General features: G+C 33.9%; 1 protein-coding gene across 1 annotated transcript in view; it reads left to right on the top strand.

The window, feature by feature from the left end:
* MYO16 (myosin XVI) overlaps nucleotides 1-12635 on the top strand; it is a 719254-nt gene that overhangs the window by 606452 nt on the left and 100167 nt on the right. The window contains exons 30-31 of the mRNA XM_044669338.1: nucleotides 4527-4678; nucleotides 4718-5729. Coding sequence (XP_044525273.1) covers nucleotides 4527-4678; nucleotides 4718-5729 — 1164 coding nt within the window. The remainder of the gene's footprint in view (nucleotides 1-4526; nucleotides 4679-4717; nucleotides 5730-12635) is intronic.

The following is a 12635-nucleotide window of genomic DNA, read 5'->3' as shown; positions in this document are numbered from 1 at the left end:
ATATGCCTTCTGTTATAGGAGATAGAGACTAAATGTAAAAAGATACTTCTTTGATGCTACCAGCTGAAAATATTTGCAATTATACAAATGTGTTAGAGTTGTAAGAATTTTATGTAAAGCTCTGTTTATAAGTAACTAATTAGGGATAAAAAATATTCGTCATTGTCACAGAGAATTCTCAGTGCCAAATCCAAGGGGGAGAGGAATTCCCTGAGGATAATGAGGTTCTCCAGATGCTCCTATCTGAAGATGATACAGTGTTGATCATATTAGGCACTGAACCATTGCAGATTCCCTGAATGAATTCCATAACCACTAAAGAATTTGGCTAACTATCTACATGTGAAAAATCAAGTGGATAAAGAAGGCCTGTTGTTGAGATTATGATATGAGGTTGAATGGGCCTCCCATTGAGCCAGTCAATTAATTCATTCATTTTTCTTGGACAGACACTGAGAAGGACAACTAACTGGGTCCAAAAAATGAATAAGAGCAAGATAGCTGAGCAGATTGTTTTGGGGAAATTACACATTGCTTTTAATAAGCCCAAGCTTCTTCCTGAAATAAAGGCCCAATTTTTAATATCAACTTTGATCTAGTGATGCAATGAATGAATGACAAGAGTATTACAGTCTCCAAAAAGTTAAAATTAGAGGTCACTTAAATATTGACAGAGATGCATGGCATATGTCAAGACAAAAGGCAACAATAAAATATTTAAAGGAAGATGAATCTTCTAGAAGATTCTCCACACCATTATGAGACACCAGAATAGGGTTTTAATAGAGGGTGTAATGATTTTTATTTGAAAAATTTAGATTTTTGTATGATTGTTTTTATGACATATGAAGAAAACAACACTCACTAAAACTATTACATATATAGGCATACATGCACATGTATGTGTATATAGTTCATAGTCCCATTCTATATAGTTATATAAAATGTATACATTATGCTAGGCATTATAAAGTATTATATTGCTATGTTTTAATGTATGAATTATATAATTAAATAATCGTATACCATCATATGTGTATTTGCAATGATGTGTACATTTACATCATATATGCATACATATGTTATGGTCTTTTTGATAGAGTTAGAGGGAGATTATTTTTTCCAGGAATATATTTGATTGTTAGCTCACCAATTTTCAACTGGAGTTTCATTACATTTTCTTTAAAATTGGTCAAAGGCATCATTTATCTGAACCTTGAGTCCTGAGTCTTGGGAAATGTATTACTGAATGTACCAGACAGGCAGTTAAGTGTTCTTTCACCACCTGTAATGCTGTACTTGAACATAATCTCCAAAAATAGTGTTATAATGAAGTTCCAGTAAATCCCTGAATTTTTCAGAGACCCTCCATTTGTCAGCCAATTGTGACCAAATCTTTGCACCTGGAGTAAAATGTGGTCAAAACTGCTGCTTGTCATAATGGAACATGTAGGATCACCCTCTACTTACCTCTTTGGCTAAAAGAGAATTTTTTATTTTTTATGGATTAAATTCTAGATGTCTAGTCTCCAAATAGGTTAAAACCTTATAACATATAACTTGCTCCAATTTAAAAATAACCTCAAAACTCCTCCCCAAAACAGAAAGGGAAAATAAAAATAGAATTCTTGTGAAGGAAGAATTCTTTAGTTCCTAGTAGCATTTTGTAGGGATGTGAATACTTATTTCTTCTCATAGTGAGTTAGCCAAGGATGATGGCTAACATGATGACACAATTTCAAAGTTTTAGCATTTTTTTCATTGTCATCATATCAGAATTGTTTAAATTGGACTCAATTAAATCTGACCCAAATATGACTATGTTAATCACCCAAATATGACTATGTTAATCACATCATTCTGGCTTCTTTGGTGAGTTCATGAAGTTGTTGAATTTTTGTTTTTGTTGTTGTTTTATTAAAACTCAGTATCTAAATTTTTTTTCAAAGAACTTGATTGGTTTGGAATGCATCTGAAGCCAGATCAATCAGTAAAGTTTAATATTTCTAAATAAACATATATCATTAAACCGAATTGAATATAGGGAGGCATTATGATCATTTTATTTCAACACATAATAAGCTTTCCATAGAATCTATAGCACATCTGCTAAACATTGGTCATTCCAGTCAGAAGGTAATAATAGAGCATCAACTTTTCGAAAAGAAATTGCAAAAAACAAGTAACAGGTTCAAACCCGGCCTCAGCCACTTCCCAGCTGTGTGACCCTGGGCAAGTCACTTGACCCCCATTGCCCACCCTTACCACTCTTCCACCTATGAGACAATACACCGAAGTACAAGGGTTTTAAAAAAAAAACAAGTAACAATATAGTATTTTTTTTTTTGCTATAGACATGCCCACATTTTACTAGTTCTCTCTCAGGAATTCCGTTGATTTAAAGCTAACTTTTCTTTTCCATTACTAACTTGAGATTGACAGTTCTTTTTTGTTAGGATCCTATTGAAGGACCCTAACTATTAAGGGGTCCTATTTGAAATAAGCAATAAACTTCACTCTCTTAGTTAAATAATTCAGTACTATATTAAAAGTTGATATTCACAAAACAGACTTTCTACATGCACTAGTAACTAAACAATCCAGAACAAGGAAGGAAGTCAGGATTTTGAAAATTCAATAAATTTTGTACAATAACATGATGTTATATAAAACAATTATCATTATAGAGGATATATTTATTTAATAAAGTAATTTTATTCAATAAGATATTGCTAGTTTATAAGAGATTTATAAGAGATAAATCATCCTTCAAAAAAGAAAGCCTAGGGGCAGCTGGGTAGCTCAGTGGAGTGAGAGTCAGGCCTAGAGACGGGAGGTCCTAGGTTCAAACCTGGCCTCAGCCACTTCCCAGCTGTGTGACCCTGGGCAAGTCACTTGACCCCCATTGCCCACCCTTACCAATCTTCCACCTATGAGACAATACACCGAAGTACAAGGGTTTAAAAAAAAAAAGAAAGCCTATTGTGTTTGTTTTGTCTATACATCAGAGGTATCTTCATTGCTCCCTTAACTCCTTTTTGCCACCTTATTTTGATTCTAATTGATTACTAAAGTATATAATGCTACTTTGCCATATATTTCCTTTCTTTCTCTTTCTTCTTTTCAATCACTCTCAGATTTCTGATTATTTCTACTAGACTTTATTTATTCCCATCAATACCTTATTATTTTTAGCTTATTTTTATCATTAAAAAGGACACCAAAGTTAGTTTCTTAAAAGCATTTCCCCTTCCTTGTACTTCAGTCACTTTTATTTGCCCATCAGAACAATCTAGTTAACTTATTGAAGGGCTCTAGCCCTGGTCCTGTCAGTAATTTTCTATGTGACCTCCTCAAAAATCAGTTTACCCCCTAGATATCTTAAGTTTCTTTGCCTATAAAAATATGGAACATATAATGCAATGATCCACTTATTAAAAAGTGTCTATTAAATATTTCTTCTATTTCAAGTACTGTATGAAGCTTATGCATACAAAATTGAAAACTGAGCTAGTCTCTGCCTTCAGTGAGCTTATATCATATTGTATGGCTACAATGTGCCCATTAATATGTAAATACTTGTTATAGGCAAAATAATTACACAGTTATTCCCCAATTAACAACTAGAGAATTTGGAAAAGCATCTGTAGAAGTTTAGTCTTAAATTAAGCTTTGAAGGGAGCCAGAAATTCCAAAAGGAAGAAGTAAAGTAGTGTATTCCAAAAATGGGTAAAAAACAAACAAACAATATAAGGACATGGAAATGAGAAGTGAAATATCATGTATAGGAAGCAGAACAGATTGACTGGATTGTAGGGTATAAGAGACAGAGTGACAGGGACAGAGACAAATAGAGGCAGAGATAAACAGAAATGTGTAATCAACTTAAAAAGATAGATTGAGGCCAAATTGTGAAGGGCCCTTGATGCCAAACAAAAGAGTTTATATGCTTTTTTCCCAAGAAAATGCATTTAGTTACAGAAAGATTTTTTGAAACTTGGCTTCCTGTGCTCAACTTTAGCCATCTTTAAAGAAGAATATGATAACTTAGAGAATGAACTGAACGAAAATTCACCAAAAGTAAAATTAAGTTTCTAAGATACTTTGGACAAATTCTCTGGATAATCACAGTTAAACATAGAGTGTTATTCTGTGTGTCATCATGTTCATTTTATCTCAACATAATGTACTAACTCTCCTTGAGCAAAAGACATGGTCATTCCTACTCAAACACAAATATTGCATTATGCAAATTTCTCATGGATAAGCCGTTGAATCGTATCTTCTAACAATTAAGTGATATTGGTCTTAATATTGAGAATATCAATATTCTCCTTTTGCACAGAATAAAGTGTGAATTTTGCTTAGGAACCAAAGAGACTGAACTGAAATGTAGAACAGAAATATAGTTTGGAACATATTGGAATTTAAATCAGTAAGATCTGTGAAGAGTTCAATCCACACATAGTACAAGCTGTCAATTATTTGTGGCATTTTAACTCTCTTGCTCTCTTTTTCTCTTCCAGGGTTGACCCGACCTAGGCCACACAGTGATGACTACAGCACCATGAAAAAGATTCCTCCCCGAAAGCCCAAGAGAAGCCCAAACACCAAACTTAGCGGTTCGTATGAGGAGATATCAGCGCAAAAGCCTGGAGAAGCAAAACACTTATGTGCTGTCACTAAAGTAGGTCAACAGGACATGATGATGATGCAGAGAGCTTCTTCTGCAGATGGGCCCCATCAGGGAATCCTCAATTTGTATATGTCCCAAGAGGAAGAGGAAGAGACTGAGCCAGTATACATCGAAATGGTCGGGAATGTCATAAAGAATAGTTCCATGGAGACAGACAGCCCAGATCAAGGAGAGTCTGTTTATGAAGAAATGAAATACTTTTTGCCAGAGGAAAGCAGCCACAGTGGTTTGGGAATGGTTCCCCTCGTGACTGGATCCCCACCACTGTTTTTTGACTGTCGAAAACCTCTAGCTGGTGAAGATGGGGACATGAGCAGCCACACCGTAGGGACCTTCAGAGATACTTGTGACATTCCACCACCTTTTCCAAATCTGCTTCCTCATAGACCTCCCCTTTTGGTGTTTCCTCCAACCCCAGTGACATGCTCTCCAGCCTCTGATGAGTCACCCTTAACACCCCTGGAGGTCAAAAAGCTTCCTGTCCTAGAAACCAATCTGAAATATCCTGTGCAATCAGATGGATCCAGTCCCTTGTCTCCACAGTACTCCAAAAATCAGAAAGGTGACAGTGACAGACCGTCATCCCCTGGTCTAACAATATTTAATGTGTCCAGCAAAGTTTCTCCACCTTCCACCCCACCTCCTCCCCCTCTCCCACCTCCTCCAGTGCCTCCCCCAGCTGCTTTTAGACCTTCCACACATTTTACCTTCCCTCCAGAAACTCATGCTCCATTTCTGGCTAGTACTGGGAAAGCAGTAACAAATTCCGAGTTGTCCAAAGTACCTCAGAAACCAAATTCTACTCACGGTGCAGTTACTACCAGCTCATTTTCTCAGCTGCCCTATTCCCCTGGGAAAGTGGCAAAAGTTGAGCACAGGAAACCCAATTCCAGTTCATCCTCTCCTCTACCATACAGCCCTCCGAACTCAAGACCGCTCACTAGTCCTCTTGATGAGTTAACCAGTCTGTTTAACTCAGGACGGAGTGTGCTTCGGAAGTCTGCAGCGGGAAGGAAAATAAGGGAACCCGAAGGTAAGAAGCCGGGTACTATTTCCCCTTTGCGCCTATTTTTTTTTTTAAGAAAACTGCAGTAGAATAATTGTGCTAAATGATACAGTAAAAGCACTGAACCCAGAGTTAGGAAAACTTGAGTTCAAATTCAGACTTCAACACTGACTAGCTATATGATTCTAGACAAGTCACTGAATCTCTCTCTAGCTCAAATTCTTCCACTGAAAAATAATAAATAAAATAAAATAAAAGTATCTACTGCTGGGGATTATTGTGAGGAAAAATTGAGATTATATTTATGAAGTGCTTTGTAAACTTTAGAGTGCTCTATAAAAATGCTAGCTAACATCATTGTTATTATTACTGTGTTTTATTTCTTCTAAAAAAATTTTTAAGTTTTGAAAGTTGATGTTGCCAAAATAGGAAATTAGCTAAGCATTAGAGTTTCTAGGAAAATTTTAAAGTATTAGAATAAAACTGTATGCTGTATACTAAAGATAAGAATCTGAGGAAATATTGAATATAGTAGAAACTTTTTTTTGTCTAGTGTTTAATTTTTCCTTATTAATACTTCCCTATATTATAGCAATTCATCCCCAAAGTGATTATGTTCCATTAACTTGTGGACATATAACTATAACCTTCATGAACCATGCTTTGTCTTTTAAACCTCTTTATTAATAGTTTACTTTTTGCCTTTCACCATACTACATGGTGATTATGGACAAGTTACTTCACCTTTATGGGCTTCAATTTCCTCAACTATAAAATGTAATAATACTTGCATTACTTACCTCATCAAGTTATGAAGAAAGCACTTGATACTTCAAGGTGCTATATAAATGTGAATGTTCATCATCATCATCATCATTGTCATCATCATTGTCATCATCATGAATCACCTGGAATTTTTTCCTGCTGGATTTCAACTTGTTTTAGTTGAATGGATAGAGCAGTGGTTCCCAAACTTTTTTGGCCTACCGCCCCCTTTCCAGAAAAAATATTACTTAGCACTCCTGGAAATTAATTTTTTTAAATTTTAATAGCAATTAATAGGAAAGATAAATGCACCTGTGGCCATTACCACCTCCCCCCATCACTGCAGCACCCACCAGGGGGCGGTGGCTCCCACTTTGGGAATCACTGGGATAGAAGATGGTTGAAAAACATATGTATTAAGTACTTACTATTTGCAAAGCACTATGCTAAACACTAGGGATATAAGCAGAAAGGCAAGACAGAGGCCCTCCTCCCCCACAGCTTATGTTCTAATTTAATTCTAATTCTAATCTAAGGATATGTTTTTTTAACTGAATTATAGATGGGAAATCCCAGAAGTTCTGGAGCATGCTCTGGGGGGAGCAGATATCAAATCCAGGATCCTTAAAATACATCAGTAAGTCATATAGCAATACTTGGGAGTCTAGAGATTGTAGTGGTAAAGCCAAGAGGATCTTTCCAGAGATTGTACAGATGCTAAGGCCAGGAGGTCCTTCATCTTTCCATGAGGATTAAAGTTGCTACCTTTCTGTTCAGTCAAGTAGTATGAACAGTCTATAACTCAGGAGAAGGGGAGAATTGATAGGAGGGGCATGAATGGAATGTCAATTCTAAGCTTCCTCCCATAAAGGTACACATTGAGAAAGGAGAAGATTCGGTGAGCAGGGAGAATGTGGAAAGGGGTATTAGGAAAAAGATTGGATAGAGCACTGCCTACCACAGTTTCTCCCCCTGGCCCTTTGAATGGGTTATGGGTGATCTAGTGGAAGGATGAGTCAAAGGAAAAGCTTTTCTATCACTTTACCAGAAAGAACTATAATAATTTCTTTATCCATAATATCATTAATTCTACCAATATTTCTTTAGAGGTAAATGACAAATATTAACATATCTTCCTCACAATTCAATTTAACACATGTTTATTTTTGCACAAAGGAGTTATTTTCTTCTTTGATCAAGTTAGAGTAGAGACTTTGGGATCAAAGATTGCACAGTTTAGTGACTTTTGAGGCATAGTTCCATATTGCTATCTGGAATGGTTGCTCCAAGTCACAGCTTATGTGCCTATTTTTCCACTGCCCTCCCAACATTTGCTGTTTTCCTTTTTCAATCATCTTTGGGTGTTAGATAGGCATTAGGAAAAACAGACTTACTTTAATCTGTCTATCTCTAATTATTAGTGAATGAAAGCATTTTTATATGATTCTTGAAAGCTCAAATTTCTTCCTTGTAAAACTGCCTGTCCATATTCTTTGACCATTTACAAATTGGAGAATGGTTTTTATCCTTATGCATTTGTCAGTTTCCTATATTTCACAGAAATCATACCTTTATCATTAAAACTTGAAGCACAAATTTTCTTCTCATATATCTACTTCTCTAATTTTAGCTTTATTCATTTTGCTTATATAAAATTCCTTAATTTTATATAAGTCAGAAATTACCCATTTCATCTTCTTTGATTTGATTATGAACTGTTCCTCTATCTATAACTAAAAGTTCTTCCTTTCCTCCAAATTTTTTTTATTATACTACTCTTTATGTAAAATTTATGAACCTGTCTTAGATATATTATGAGATATTGGTCGTTGCTTAGTTTCTTTCTCAATAACCATTAATAATTTTCACAAATATCACATAGGAATATCAGAGATGTAGATCTTAAGCTAATATTAACTAAAAATTATTGTTTACAATTTAAGTATACACATAACTCAATTGAATACTCTTTGCCTAGATCCTAAGAGTTGACAAGATCTTTATTGGCTCTATCCAAGAACGTTTAGTTGGGAAAATAAAAGGAAGACCGTGTCATAAGGCAACCTCATGGTATAAACTCCAAAGACAATACTCTTAATAAAGCTTAAAGGTATAAAAGTGAGGATGAAACATGAGTTTGCAAATTGTTTTTTTCCTACTGTAATGTTAGTCAGCATTCTGTAACACATATTAGAATCTCAAGTATTGTTATCTTGACTGTGAAATTATAAGACATATATTTCCCTTCTGTGGGCTTTTTTATGAGACATTGTTTAATTGAAAAGATTGCTTTGAGCTTCCTTATGACTTTCTCATGAAGACATGAATTGGCAACTTCCCCATCTCTAACACAGTAGGTGGAAGAGAAAATTGAGGAACATGAAACAAGCTCATCCTCATCCAGCAGACTTCTGTTTTCCAATTACCCACTGGAGACTTGTGTACTTAGTGATGGTCTGTGATATGGGGAATATGTATGTATTCTCAAGCAGTGTTCTAGTAAACTAACAGGTTATTTGAGGTTCTGGGTTTTCCTTGTGTAAGCTGAAAAAAGAGTTAAAAATTAGGTATAGGAAGAGAAAAATCTTTAAGCCAGAATTAATCAATAAGCCTCTCAGACATATATAAATATATATATATATATGCATATATATATATACACACACATACATATAATGATGTACATCTCTCTCATAAATATGAGAGAGAGAGAGACAGAGAGAGACAGAGACAGAGACAGACAGGCAGACACAGAGAGAGACTGGGCTTTGCTGAAAAGTGGAGAAATTTGGAGAATTGTGGGCATGGCAGAATTGGCATCAGGCCTTCACTAAAGCCATTCTGTTTGCTATGTTACAATTCTATCCTCACATACAGTGACCAAATTCTTATATGCCAAGCAGTTTGTTTTACTGGACTTTAATTATATGATAAAAGATGTTTCTTTTTTCTTTCTTTCTTTGTTTCTTTTTCTTCATTTCTTCCTTCCTTCTATTCTTCCTTCCCTCCCTCCCTCCTTCCCTCCCTTCCTTCCTTCCTTCCTTCCTCCTTCCTTCCTTCCTTCCTTCCTTTTAATGGTTTGGAGAAAAAGCAAGAAAAATAAAGCTTGTTCATTGAAAAAATAATTTAACAATAAAAAAGAAACTATTTACCTTAACACCTGGTTATGATGAACAATTAGTTTAAAAAGAAAGATGAGCCATTTTCATATGCATCACAGGGAAGGGTGGACCAAGCAGCCTTGAATCTATGTACTCCAAATTGCTATGGTGTTTTTGGATGCTCATTGCCTTGGGTACTATTTGTACTGCTTGACTCATTTCCAAAATTTTTAGTTATGACTCTGAGAACTCCTTACATGATCATTATCCTTCTAAAAGATTATAAAATTAGCAATTATATTTCTTCTAAAAGAACAAAATAGTTGTTACTAATAATTAACAATATTATTTGGATTTAAATATTCTACTTTATCTTTTTTATATTTGAATTTTTTTACCTGAAGTTATTTTCTTGTATAAAATTTTAGTAAGTGACTAATTCATCCTTTCCACCCACCTTTCAAATCCTTTTGAAAAAAAATCAATTTCTTGCATGGTTATGATATGGGAAGATAGTTTGGTAGATTTTGCAGTAGTCTACAGAATATCACCCTCATCCCCTTTATATTAGTGACCTTGAGCAAATAGAACTCTTGACCTGTTGTGAATCATTAATTTAAAGTTGCAAGAATTCCCAGTTGAAATATAAAACCATATTAGTCCAAAAATATGTCACGCCTACAAAGAAACTGAATTCCTAAAATAAAATCTTTTTGAAAGGATATATACATACACATTAGAGCATTAGAGAGAGAGAGAGAGAGAGAGAGAGAGAGAGAGAGAGAGTTATGCTGAAAAATAACAGCTATGCTAGTCTGTATTCAGGGTTTATGCAAGTTAGATTTAGGTTACCTGAGTTCAACCTAGAATAGCCATTATTTTTCAATATGTCTCTCTCTCTCTCTAAATACATATATATCTTGAAATATATATGTACACGATATATACACATATATAAACATATATACATAAATGTGCATGTTTTTATAAATTTGAACAAATAACAAAGGTTATATTAAAGAAGCTATCATTTTCTGTGTAAATCTTTCAGATAGAAACAAATCTCAATATTATATGATTATAATATATATTATATTTATAATATAATATAATATAATATAATAAATATAATACAATATTTATATCTAAATAGAAAACACATGTGAATAAAAAATAGAATTTCATTCAAAGTCATTCATTCATTTTTCAAAAACCATCAGATTAAATGTGTGCAATTGGAGACTTACAGGTTTTTCCAAATTCTCTAATTGCAGTGGGTATATGCAAAACAGTATTTCTATATGCAGATTAAGGAGCTGTGATGGGGGAAGGGTTCTTCATTGATGGTAGAGATAGACTCTCATTGTATCAGAGGTTTGGTATCATTTGGGATTGGTACATAGAAGAGGAACACTTGCTAACTTGAAAAAGAAAGCAGAGGAGTCATACAGTTTACGCGGAGACAGTTGTGCTCCCCAAACTCACATATGCCTGTATATACTTTAAGTCTTGTAAAAATATTGTAAAATGTAGGGATGGATTATACAGGCATAAATATAGGTCATTACCAAATGTGCCATACCCCTAAAATCAGATTTTGAAGGAAAAGATAAAGATATAGAATAAAAGAATGTGGGTGGAGAGGGTTGAGGAACATGTATAAATATGTTATAGAGAAAAATACACAATATAGCTATACAAAATATGTTTATTATAAAAGTATTTTATGTTTCTTTCCATTCAAATAGAAATGTTTTATTAATTTTATCATTACTGTTCTCTTTGTCCTCATTATAATTATCATCCTTTTATTTAGAGCATGATTATAGGCAGTGTTCAGGTTTCAAACAATCTAGATTTGTATGGAAAAGTACTGCCTGTGTTCCTACCAATACAATAGTTACTTGATAAATTGCTCTTTAAAAACTGAGCATGACTGAATGCTTAATTTTCTATACCTTTTTCACATGCCATTATCCTATTAATATTCAAATATTTAATTATATAGTGCTGAAAAATTTCTAGCACCCCTCTGTAAATTATTCTTGATTTCTTTACTTCTAACATTAGACATGATTCTTTTTAGTTAATAGAGAGATGTATTAACTCTTTGAAGCCACTAGGGTGCCTCATTGTATTAATTGGCATTTTGGTACCTGGCTGAACTCATCCATCTTAGAAAGATGAAAAATTTGCTAGAAGAAGCAGGATTCAACACCATCTAAATTATAAGCAGAGATAATAATTTGTTTAAGAAAAAAGGAGTTGGGGAAATTAGATGTGAATCTATGTAAGATATGGATAGTGAAATACTTTAAAAGAAATTCAACTTTACTATTTTCAAATACTATAAATTTTAAATTACAAGCTATGAATGAGTAGCAATAATTAAAATAAGGTAAATTTATGATAAATTTAATCCATAATAGTACTCTGAACAAAGCAACTATATAATATATTTGTTGAACATTTTAAAATTTGCTAAAAGTTCTTGACTATTAACAAAATAATATTTTGACTTTTAAGAATTGTCTGTTGGATCCAGCATTGAAGGCATTTTTATTTAATAAGAATCATATATGTCATATCCAAATTATTATAAATAATGAATTCAATATATTTAAAATATTTTTCAAAAAACTAAGTTATATTGTCATTTAAACTACATCTCAGAGTCACAGAATGATGCATCTTTCAAGGATCTTATAGATCATCAAGTTCATTATGCTTTTTTCAATTGACAAAATTGAAGCCCAGAGAGATGCAGTGACAGGTCTCATGTAACCCAGCTGAGAAACAACAACCATGACTCAACTACATGTCTCTTGACTCCAGATAGGTCCGTGGCTTCTTTTAAAAACTGTGACTTCTCAGTATTTTATTCTCTGGGAATTGCAGACTCAAAGCATAACATTTTTTTCATTTTTTTTAATTTATTTGTTTATTGTTGTTAAATTTAAATTCCCAGGTATCTCCTCCCCTTCCTCCCTTCCCCACATTGGAGAAGACATAGTCCAAAGAGAGAGAGAGAGAGAGAGAGAGAGAGAGAGAGAGAGAGAGAGAGAGA

Source organism: Gracilinanus agilis, chromosome 3 (genome assembly GCF_016433145.1).
Source record: "Gracilinanus agilis isolate LMUSP501 chromosome 3, AgileGrace, whole genome shotgun sequence".
In the NCBI taxonomy this organism is placed as follows: domain Eukaryota; kingdom Metazoa; phylum Chordata; class Mammalia; order Didelphimorphia; family Didelphidae; genus Gracilinanus; species Gracilinanus agilis.
Note: the sequence above shows the minus strand (reverse complement) of the source record. Positions and strands in the feature narration are given on the sequence as shown.